Source organism: Barbatula barbatula, assembly GCF_947034865.1.
Source record: "Barbatula barbatula genome assembly, chromosome: 12".
Lineage (NCBI taxonomy): Eukaryota > Metazoa > Chordata > Actinopteri > Cypriniformes > Nemacheilidae > Barbatula > Barbatula barbatula.
Window position 1 is genome coordinate 905,488 of NC_136775.1, and position 12,214 is coordinate 917,701.

Sequence of the window (12,214 nt, forward strand, 5' to 3'; positions counted from 1 at the left end):
GTGTAGTTTATATGGTTTTACTACAAAATAAAACGTAAAATATAATTACTATAGTTATTAAACAGAATGTTCATTACCAACATTAACCTTAATGCTTCTAGACACCTCAGATTTGCGATATTTCAGACCTGAATTAGCGACTGGATTTAGTAGGCTAACATTAAAATGATTTACTAAACAAGAATTGTACTAATAACTTTGTAACATTAAAACATGTTATTTACAAAGTTTTTAGTAACATTAAAAAAGCGCAGTTCCAGTCTGAGATGCACGAACACTTACTAGAATGCTTTCTGAATTTCTATGCCAAATATTGAATATTTTTGCGTGTTTGTTGTTAAAATGAACTTTTAAACGTAGATTTAACAGTTTAAACAGTAGATTTCATATATTTAATAAAAAGCATTAACTAAAGCGAAGTCGAGGTTTAAAACGAATATTCATGAGCTCTCGCGTCCGCCATTTAAAGATGACGTGAAACCTCAGCTGATTAATATTCATGAACTGCGCGAGACTCGTAAAACTCAGCCGTCGCGGCAGAGAAAGATGCGCTGAATATGTTTTAATCTGCGCGTTGACGAACATGTAACGACGTATGGATGTAATATGATAGACGAGACAGTCATGTGTTAAAAAAAGATATAAGTCGCTTTCAGACTGGACAGAAGCTTTAAAAGTCAACTCTGTGTGAGATGATGCTGAAACTGTAACCAAGAGATCGGAACAAACATCAGATGTCTTTGATCCACAGCGCGCGCTTCAATGACTAATGTAAGTTACATCTCACTGTCAACGATTCATATAAAGTCAAAACTATGTCCATTAATTGTCATGATAAAATGATTTACCTGAACATTACCTGAACTTAATGAATTAGTTTTATTATATACATTTTCACCCCTGTAGTGACCATCAGCTAAATAAATATGTTTGTGAATGAATTCCCCCCACATGAACGAGGGTGTATTTGGTTGATTAATTATAGAATATATCATGTTTGTTTGTGGAAGTCACTCATTGTGTGTAAAAGCTGCCTGGGCGGACTGAAGGCTTCATCCGGTTGCAGTTATAATGACGTTTGCTAGGCAACACAATCATTTGTTCACCTCGAACAGGTAATGCACAGGTGAACTTCACCTTGAGCGTTACGATCCGAGCGAACAACAACTTCCCATGACGTTTATATCACAACTGAGTTGATCAATACAAACTTTCAGTGTTGCTGGAAAAGATTTGATTATATAATCGAATCTATCTACTTTCTATCTGTATTTATTTGCAAAGAACTGGTGGTGAATATAATAGAAAAGATGCTCTGTATTTTTTCCAGTGTTACTTGCAGTGTATTTTCTGCACTTTTAAGCAACAGTCATATTTCAACATAGCAAAAACATATTTTTTATGTGATAAACTGGATTTTATCACAGTTTTCATGTGAGAAAACATAGTTCAGTTACCCATACTAACTCTGTAATATCCTTCTAACTTTGTCCGACTAGAAACACATTGAGCAGGTGTTATTATACTAACATAGACAGTGGGAAATTACTGCTTCACAACATTATCTTGTGATGTTATGAAGAACCTTGAGAATGAGACCACCGCAAACTCATATCTACATGTGAAGACAATACAAATGCCATTCAATTTATTGATATAGCGCTTTTCACAACGTGCATTGTTCCAAGGCAGCTTTACAGGAGAAAATAAGAAAAACTGAAAATCACAGAAAAGGTGAAACACATTTACATATATGCATTTGGCAGACGCTTTTATCCAAAGCGACTTACATTGTATTATACTATACATTTGTTTCTAAGTATGTGCAAAACCCTTGGATGGAACCCACGGCCTTGGTATTGAGTTACAGGTGTTTGTTTATAGAACAATATAGGATCATTCTAGCAAATAATATCTAATATCAGTAGTCTCCCGGTGAGCAACTCAAACTCCAATGATAAATAAATGGAGAAGTAAACCTCGGGAGAAACCAGACTCAGCCGAGAGGACCAGTTCTCCTCTGACGTGTCACAGCTGCACTCACTGACTTTGATTTTAAGTTACTGAGTAAATATTTATGAATAATAGCGAAAACTTTTGCAGCATCCAACAGAATGGAGAATATAGCATTAAGAAAAGAAAAATAGAATAAAATAACTAGAAGAATATAGTCTATAACTAGTCAAGTAAATAGCAAAATAAAGAAGAAGAAGAAGAAGAAGAAGAAATAATTAAAAGTATAAGGAAATTGAGAAGACAAAGTGTCTTCATTATCTTTAGGAAATACATGCACACAAACAGGATGCTTTTAAGAAATTGAGATCCGACGATCCATCACTTGTTATTGAGTCTTTCCCATTGCTGTTGGATGACTTCATGTCACTCCTGAGGTTCGATTTTGTTGATATTCAACAGACACCGGACTGAAATGACCACAACACATCTAGAAATGATGATTAAATGAACATTTGGAATGCTCTCTTTTTTTCCCAGTCTATATGTATATATGAAAAGTTTGGCTCCAAAAGGAGATCAAAAATCATGTTTTTTATTGTGTTTTATTGTGTTAGTTAGCTGTATTTATTTGTTATTGTGGCTTAAAGCAAATCAAACCAACTGCTGTTTGATTGATATTGATTGGAATGCACAATAAAAAACATGATTTTTGACAGTTATCTCATTTTGGAACCAAACTCTTCATATGTTTATATGTGTGTTTGCAGTTGAGCTGTTTTGGACGTCACCGCAGACGAACGGTTCCTCAGAACGGAGGCAGTAGAAATGATCTGCTCGGGGTTCCTCTACACTCCAGAGTGAACGGCTGGTCTCTACCGCTCCATGTTTTCCAGCTCATCGCCTGGCTCATCTACAGCTTCATGGCCATCGTCACTTTCGGGATTTATATTCCTCTTCTTCCTCCGCCATGGAGCTTTGCAGCATACAGTGTATCCTTGACAAACACAGAACGCTTCTGATAAGATCATTTACTCACTTTATCTATTCATTCACCGGCAGTGGCTTTATATGTCGTTGTGATCCTTTACATGTTTCCGTGCAGTTTATAGGCACTGCTTTTCTTCTCCATCTGTTTACTCACGTGTTGGCCGTCACAACCGATCCGGCGGACATCGGCGTCCGCAGCAGGAAGGATTACTCCAGCCCCGTGCCCGTGTTCGACAAGACCAAGCAGAAACATGTCATTGATAATCTGCACTGTACCCTCTGTGAGGTGGATGTGTATGTACAGAAACATGATTAAGGGAATGAAATAGAGCTGAAATAAATAGAAAAAGTCTGATAAACGTTATGTTTTTGCAGGGGACCTAAAGCCAAACACTGCAGCACCTGCAACAAATGCGTCGCAGACTTTGACCATCACTGCAAATGGCTGAACAACTGCGTGGGAGGCAGAAACTACTGGTGAGCAGATGTGTCATTTCATCCCGTTTCGGTCGCATGTCCTGTCTGAATGTTCATAAATCTTGATTCTTTTATCAGGTTCTTCTTCCTGGCCATCTCCTCGGCTGTGTTGGGAACGTGTCTGATTATTCCGGTCGTGTTGTTCGTCTTCATCGCACACTACGTGAACCCGGCGCTACTGCGCACTGCTCCACAGTTTCAGAGTCAGTCATTTACATGTCGACACACCTGAATGCTCAAGTGGTTTTCCTATGACAGAGCACAATGTGACCTCATCATCTCCCGTCTGTTTTCATTCTGTGTTTTTTATGTGTGACGGTCATGATTAGGGAGGTAACAATATCAAAATCTCACTGTACGATAATACCTCGGTGTCACGTTTGCGGTACTTATTGCACATTTAACATGACAAATGATAACTTGGAAATGTGCCATAAGCATCCTCTTATTTTTATCCTCCAATCATAACTGTTGCTCAGAGGAATGAGTTATAGTATGAGATCGGTCAAATGACCTAAAAATCCCTTTTGTCAAATGAAATCATTGCACAAGATGGACCTTCCCAAAGGTAACATCTATTATTTTTTCTAACGTTCTCTTTGTTAGGCCCGGAAGACCTATCGTTTCATACAGTCATGTGGGCACCATAATATTGAGATTCTTTTGCTATTGCGATAACACGATATCCAATATAGTAACATCCCTCGTCATGAATGAACGAGATGAAAACGTAAGGTCAAATTGTCATTGTTACAAAGCAGCTGTACATGAAACATATGGACTTTAAGCAAAACATTTCAAGTTATACGAGTAAAAACAAAAAAGGTGAAAGCAGAAGACAGACACATACACACCGGTTCAAACACACCCACATAAAAAACATAGACTCACAACTCCACACACAAATGAACACGTACTAACACACACACATTTAAGATAAAGGAGAGAGAAACACATCAAATGTGACCTCATTTCGTGCGTTGGTGTTTTTCCAGCTGTTAAAGGGAATGGAACGTGGCTGGTTTTTCTTCCGGCCGCTCCGTTGGAAACCAGCTCCATTAGTCTGATGGCGTTGGCCTTCATCAGCATCATGTTGGCTCTGGCTTCTCTCTTACTGCTGTGTCACTTATTGTGCTTCCATATTTACTTACGTGAGTATCGGTCGGATTTTTCTGCAAACAACAGTATCTGGATGATGTTATATTGTGTGTTTTGTCACAGTGTCTCAGGGTATGAGCACATACGAATACATCATGAGGAAGCGTCATTCACCAAACCCTAAAGAAAAAGAACCGAAAGTTCCTGCAGCGGCTTCTAACGGAACCAACACGCAGGTAACAATCCTAATCACACTTAAGACGATCAATAAAATGGCCAGTTGTTAAACTTTATATGAAACACAATGCTTTGTTTAGTTTATATTTATATTTGTTTAGTTTATATTCTACATCAGTGATGTTTTACTAAAGATGCTGTACAAAAATGTCTGCATATCGGTCAAAGCTTGCACATCTTTTAACAACATTAAACTCAGAGGCCAATTTTAAAGTTTAGTGAACAGACTTGTATTTGTTTAACACCAAGCGACAGACTGTACAGGTTAGACTAGAGAGACAGGGAATGATGGGATGGGATTCGAACACCGGCACTGACCTTGAAGGCGAATTTGACCTTAAATATGTTGAAAGCGGTTCATGCAGCCACAAATATGAGTAGAAATGTACATGTTCATTGGCATTAGGACAAAAAATCACATCGTGGAATTAGAGAAAAAGCTTTAGGTCTGTTTCTAAACAGCACACCATACAAGTGTACATGGACAGTTTCTGCAAACTTTGACCTTTTTAACCTCTTTATTTCTCATCCAGAGTCTCGGGCCGTTGGAATCACCGGTCGACTGTGACGCTCCATTAAGCAGCAGGTCTTGGTGAGATTTGAGTTCACACGGTCAGACTCTGTTTATAAAAAGATCTCACATTGACATCAGATGAGCTAAACATTCTTCCTGTTCCAGTACCTTCAAACTGGAAGACAGAGGACAAGCGTCAAGTCGACTGCCAGAACCCATCTGTGCCGACTCCGAGGTATTCAAACCATAACACTACACACACAAACACAGATTTTTTTTCCAAACCTCAGTGCTAAAAGTGTAAGTCAGAAACTGTCTCAGATGTTGCTCTTTCATAGCTCAGGAGATTTGATTCTCAGTTGCGTTCAGAGTCGACTCTTACTTTAAGCAGACTACACAGGTTGCATTAGGCCCCTGCACCACCAGGGGGCCCCCTTGAGTACCGAATCAAAAACACTATTGTAAACAAGACACTACTTGTGAATTCAACTTTAGGGGATTCATTTGGAAATTTCCTTTTTAGTACTTAATTCATTTAAGTACTGTTACTTGGTAGTAAAAACACAGTGTGTTTGCGTGTTGTCGTTTTTTAATAGCTAGATGGTTCCAGAGCTGCACGCGTTAGGTCAATAAAAATGTTTCAGTATAAAATGAACTCCCAGTTTTATGTTTCTTCATTTGTTGAAGTGTGTTAATTGAGTTACTTTTTTATTTCTTACAGTTTACAGTTATGTTTAGGCCTATATCTTATTTTAACTAATTGTACAATGGCCCCTCACAAGTTTGCTTACGTCTAGGATCTGCACTGGTTGTGTCTCAGATGTTTCTCTTAACATGTGAAAAATAAAAAAGAAACTAACGGTTGTTGTGTAAACACATGAAGAGTCTGGAGGTGTAATAATGTGGATTTGAGTACATTTGATGAGAAATATTTTAGTTCATATTGAGATCTTCATTATTATTATCTAATATTGACTTTTGATTGCAGACGAGACAAATCTGACACATTTATGACTCTTTTAATCAGGAGAAATATATGAGACACCGATGAGACATAAACAAAAGTTTACATTTCTCTCCATTCAATCTCAATGATGTCTAAGAGAAATACTTGAGATAATAAAGAGATCTCATCTGTGATGTATCCGTCATGGGACATGCTCAGTTAAACATTCAGGATGGCCGGTGTACATTTAGCATGTACGTGTCGCTGACATGTGTTTGTGGAAACAGTATAGGATGTTGTTGGAGAATTTGTGTAGAAAACATTAAAGCAGCTTACATTTTACATTAACATTTAGTCATTTAGCAGACGCTTTTATCCAAAGCAACTTACAAACGAGTTCGGGGAGCAATAAGCGATATGTCATACAAAGAACAATAGTACAAATGCTCTATGAATCCCTAAAATAAAATATCAATGTGTTATAAAAATGACAGATGGAAGCAGCCAGCAGAGAAAGACACATAGACTACAGCTCAGTGACACCGACACAAATGATTCCAGGTAAATGTGTCCCACATTCACTGCACTATATTTTATTGTATAAATAATGTGAAGAAGACTTCATAGTGTATCGAACATCATCTGTATCCCGCCGTTAGGTGAGCCTATGATGTCACTTCCTGTGGGCTGGAGCCTCAGCGGGGTGGAGAAGCCTCAAGGCGCAGGACAGAGCGATGTGACGCTTGTGGAGGGAATTCCTGTCGTTCAGGACCCGCTGGGAAGCTCCATCATGGACACAACAGTAGTTCATCAGCAGCTCATGACCGACACGCAGCCGGAGGCCGTGCACCCTCAGTGTTTAGGGTTTCAAGAGAACATGTGATTGGCTGAAAGATGCAGGATGTGACATCATGGATATCCAGAGAGCAATAAGAAGCACGGTGAAATGCTGTTGATTGTTACTCAAGAATAAATGACAAAATGATGCTGCAAGTACTGTGCAGTATATACTGGGTAGTGAGCTGGAAATCCACTTTTGAGAAGTTATTCACGACTGAACTGTGTTTGATAAAAAACTATTTCAGGTGTTTCTATTTCTGTTATATATGTTGCACTTATAGTTTTATTTTATAGCAAACTGTTAATAACTCAAAGTGGAAATGCAGGTCACTTACTGTCCGTTTCTTGTACTGTAGTAGTTATTTTTATATTTTAAAATCAACACCCGTAAGTGTTTCACTCATATGTGTTATGATTCATAAATCACCATGTGATGATTTGTCTTATATCATGGCTTTAATCCAATACATGCTCACTTAAAGGGACAGTTCACCCAAAAATGGGTGTAATGTTTTAAACAAAAGACAGATCACACAAACACCTGTTTTGTACGTCGGGTTGAATTTTGTACGTCGGTCTTCAGCGCTACATAATAGTTTTACTGTTCAGATGTTGTTGAAAAGGAAACAATAGACTGTTTAATAGTTGGTTCAATTGTGACAACTTACCACATAGTGTGACTGTCATGGCGTCTTCAATAAATTGTATGTTTATTCACGGTCAATAATGGTGGTAATGTTCACTGGATGTTTTGTAGTCAGGACTGTTAGAAATGTTATTCAGTGGAGTCAGAAGAGTGACAGAAGCCCCAGTCTTCACTTTTTCATTCATGGTTAAGTTTTGTATTATATTTGATTATTACGAAGAAAGTTGAGCTCTAAAGAGAGTTTCACAGATGATGTTTGTGTTTCAGCATTCCAGCTTTAATCTTGATCACAGTCTCACAGGAAACACAATATTCCCAGTAGAACGAGAAGGGCAAGACCACTGAAGATAATCTCTTCCATGTTGGATGCATAATCACATTTATGTGTATTTATTTGTTGGTACACTATAGTACTACTTTACAACGTTTTGAAAGTTTCTTTTACCTGCTGCACATAACCTTAAACATGGTCAAATTGGAATTAATGTAAAGGTCAAGTTTATATTAGAAGAATGCTTTTACTTTTGGAATGAATTTAATGCACTATGAAGCAGTTATAACCGCATGAATCAAAAAAGGGATTAACGAAATACCTGCCAAATATTGAGCCATGTTTAACTCACATGTTATAAATGTTTAATAAATGTATTTATTATTTATTTGACTTGAATTGATTATTATCTTGATGTTGTTTGCTATATAGTCCGTCAGACTGGACACTGAAGGGTGTTGTGTTGTTATTCTTACACCTGCTCACTATCTGGCAGGTATTTCGTTAGAATCCCTTGCAGTTATAACTGCTTTATAATGCATTTGTAAATCATTAATGAACACTTTTATAAATGCTTCATAAAGGACACCTTAATGTAAAGTGTTGCCAACAAACAAATGATGAAACAACAAATGGTTGAAGTGACAAACTGTACGTTTATAAAAAAGATTATACAAAAACACAAACTTTTATATTTCAATTATTCTTCAGTGCATTTTTAAAGAGAAACTCACAGCAAAGTCTCTCTCTATACGTTAGATTTCGTTTAATGTTTGTTGTTTTGTGTGCATTTATTTTACATTAAACATATGATTTGTATTTGCGTTTTTATTTATGACACATTGAGGCTTTCTGATACGGTACGAAATGACATCACGGGCGCGCGCGCGCGTCTCATCGTCCTGGAGCGCGGATCGCAGCGAGCGTCGCGTCATTTTTCTCGTGTGTCTCTCGTGCAAACATGTTCTAGACGCTGAACGCGACAGGAACCACATTCAGGTAAGATAAGCCCATAACAGCGCGTTTCTCCCGGCGTCGTTTCAATATAATGCGCGTGTGACGCGTCGCGCAGCCGCTCGCGGGGGTCTGGACGCGTTTATCGCTTTAACATCGAGCAGATTTTGTGCGTTATGAGGATTTTCAGCGTCGTCGCAGAAGTCGCTTCTTTTGGTTTCAGTTCTGAGAGGCGCGTTGCGTAACTGCGCGGTGATGTTGATGTTATTGTTGTTATTTGCGCGCGTTAGATTGCAGCTCATTGCATGAGATTCACAATAACAATGATCACGTGGATCGGTGTTCCCATCGTTTATATAACGGCATGTGTGATGCTCATATGTGTTTTAACTATTACATCAACATCCGAAGAACATCGTTCATTCATGTGCGATCAAGTGAATCATACAAGTGTTAGATATGATAAATATACGATTTCATGATTATTATTATTATTATTATGTACACACAATTGTAATTGAAAGCCATTGTGTCATTGTTTAGCTCAACATGTCTGGTTTCCTACAAACTTCAACCAATCGATAAATGAATAAAACATTCAAAGTTATGAAGGACAAACCAATTCAAGTAAGATGATTATTCACTTCTGTGTTGCATCATGAAAAACACTGATGACTTGTTTTTATCACAACATCCATATAGCCGTAGTCCTGCAAAGGGGATGCTGAAGCCATTATTCCAACATCCAGTATCTATGGTAACGATCTATAGTGTATGTGTAATCAGGATGGAGCATCTCTCAGGGAGACATGAGGCAATATTAGGAATAGTTTTCTTTTGTAGATATCGTGACATCATCAACACCACATTTGCCTGATTTACTCTCGCTTAGTGTTTTCTTCCTGTTCACTTGCTACATCATTTCCTCTTTCTGTTCCTCTGCCCCAGAGTGCATCAGTCTTTTTATAGCACTAAACATTTTGTCTTATATAAAAAGGTTTTGTTTGTTTGGTGAACGCATACAAGCATGTGCTCCACCGATCACAGATTATATTCACTCAGAATCGCAGATCTCCCGCTCTCTCTCTCTCTCTCTCTCTCTCTCTCTCTCTCTCTGTCTCTCTCTCTCTCTCTCTCTCTCTCTCTCTCTCGCTCTGAAGTGAGATGACGTAAGATTGTCCTCCAGTATTATAGAGCAGCACATGTCTCCTGTGTTCACGGCTGTCTGTGTAATAAACCTAATGACCTCATTGAACAAGAACTTAGATGTCTTCACTTTCACTATAGGCATCACTTTTATCTGTCAGGTGTGTCTCTCGCTCAAAAACTGAGCTAATAAAGCGCAACCTCCGTACAGTTTTCCTCTGTTGCTCTTTCATTCAGGAGGGAGTTCTCAATTGTGACTCATTTAAGTCTCAAGTCAACGTATAGATGTTTCTCTTAAGAGAAATAAAAAGAGAGTTTTGTTGAAACGCATGAAGAGTCTGAAAGTGTAAATGAATGTAGATTGTGGATTTGAGTAAACGTGATGAGAAATGTTTGAGTCGATATCGAGATCTTCACTTATTTTGACTTTTGATCGCAGACGAGACGAATTTGAGCTCAGTTTGACACATTGACATCTCTTCTGAAACTCTGACGATTTTCTCAAAAGAGAATTAAACAACATTTCCAATTTGCTCTTCATTTAATCTCACTGACCAAATAACGATATGAACGAGATCTTGTCTGTGAATATTCTTTCCAATGGGGTGTCAGAGCAGATGTGTAAATATCCAAATGAGTTTGTGATTGTGTGTTTAAACAGTGAATTTGTAGCTGTAGTGTTATTGAATGAGCAGTGGTGTTTGGTGGAGATGTCTCGGTGTGCGTGTGGGACTGACACAATAGAGCCACAGTGTCGCTCTGGAGCACTGAATGCCTTTATTGACGGTGATTAATGAAGGTTTGTTTCTTCGCTCAAGAGATGTAAAACACTACACTTCTTCAAGTGGATGTTAAGGGTCCTCTTGTACATTGACTGTACTCGAGGAGTCACTTGTGACACATTCAGCACATGCGAAGAAAGAGTTGATGTTTCACGTGTATGTCATGTGACTCAACACTGAAGACACCCCCATCCCATCCCATCAGTTTAGTGCTTTCCAATGATGTCTCCACTAACACAGCCGACAGAAGAACACCACATGACAAGTGCATCATGGGAGGATCAGGGAGGTGAGAATCCAAATATGTGTTTAGGTTATTCATGTTTGTGTGACAACACTTAGCGCTATAGTTTGATGTTGATAACCGGATCGATGCATTCGTGATGATGTGAAGGATAGACTTTGACTGTCGGAGGTTTGGTTCGGGACAGGACCGCCCACTTTATACAGGAAGAGTCTGTTTGATTGACACGTGAAGGGAGCAACCACTGATTTGGGTGGAGTTTAGTGGGCGGATGAAAAGGGTGAAAGCGTATGTGAGATGTCGGGGTCTGGAGAAATATCTGAGACCTAGGAGACTGAGAGTACGTTTACACGATAAAAAACGGAAACGCTTTTCCTTTGCGTTTTTGAAAAGTTTCACATACACACGACAGCGTTATGAAAACGATCTGCATTTACATGGATCCGGGAAAACGAATAAAACGATGTACTGTATTATGCATGTCAGTCCAGTGGATGGCGCTGTTGGGCTATAAAGAAACCCTACATGTACGCACATCCGCATACACTGTTTTAATTCAAAAGTGCTTTTTATACACTTTGTCGGCGTGTATGTGTGTTTATAGTAGTGTGTATATGAATACGGTGCTGGTTGTAGTAGTGCAGTTAATCTACTTTTTGTTGGAAGTCCACGGCACAAACATGCAGCATGGACGCCGCCATTATTGTTTATGGAATACTCGCGCATGCCTACAGACTGAACGTGTAATACGCATGCGTATGACCTCATCATTTTTGGAAAATGCCGCCTTCAGAGTTTACACGGAAACGATAATGTTGTCGTTTTCCAAAAATTGCACTTTGTCTTTCCAGTTCCCCAAAATGCAGTTTTCTGCTTGCTCTTGTATGACATATCGCTTATTGCTCCCTGAATTCTTTGGCTTTGGCTGCTAAATGACTAAATGTAAATGTAGTTGACAAAGGTCTCATGTAAACGGCCTCTTAGACAAAAGTTTTGTTTGCTCTCAATGTTTTCGCATTGCTGTCTGGGAGTAACAATTGAGATATTAAAGAGATCTCATGTGCGATATAACACGTTAACAACTGTTTTCATTGTGTGGTTTGAAAAACTTTATTT

At 38.5% G+C, this 12,214-nt stretch overlaps 2 protein-coding genes across 2 annotated transcripts in view; both read left to right on the forward strand.

The window, feature by feature from the left end:
• The first annotated feature begins 495 nt into the window (after window positions 1–495).
• On the forward strand, window positions 496–8,358 carry zdhhc11 (zDHHC palmitoyltransferase 11). Its single transcript, XM_079468770.1, has 11 exons — window positions 496–771; window positions 2,724–2,945; window positions 3,059–3,237; window positions 3,319–3,420; window positions 3,499–3,623; window positions 4,416–4,571; window positions 4,642–4,754; window positions 5,289–5,347; window positions 5,435–5,504; window positions 6,710–6,776; window positions 6,875–8,358. Exons 1-11 carry the CDS (start codon window positions 763–765, stop codon window positions 7,096–7,098), a joined length of 1,326 nt encoding a protein of 441 aa, XP_079324896.1. The 5' UTR covers window positions 496–762; the 3' UTR covers window positions 7,099–8,358.
• Window positions 8,359–8,839: 481 nt separating this feature from the next.
• tppp (tubulin polymerization promoting protein) overlaps window positions 8,840–12,214 on the forward strand; it is a gene marked incomplete at its 5' end in the record, with an annotated part of 7,271 nt that continues 3,896 nt past the window's right edge. Inside the window, 2 exons of the mRNA XM_079468976.1 lie at window positions 8,840–8,971; window positions 11,037–11,143. Of these exons, the coding sequence (XP_079325102.1) occupies window positions 8,840–8,971; window positions 11,037–11,143 (239 nt within the window). The remainder of the gene's footprint in view (window positions 8,972–11,036; window positions 11,144–12,214) is intronic.

Coding starts and splice junctions, on each gene's coding strand:
- zdhhc11 (XM_079468770.1), top strand. Junction 5,505..6,709: donor CCATCTGTGCCGACTCCGAG/GTATTCAAACCA, acceptor TAAAAATGACAG/ATGGAAGCAGCCAGCAGAGA. Junction 6,777..6,874: donor ACCGACACAAATGATTCCAG/GTAAATGTGTCC, acceptor TCCCGCCGTTAG/GTGAGCCTATGATGTCACTT.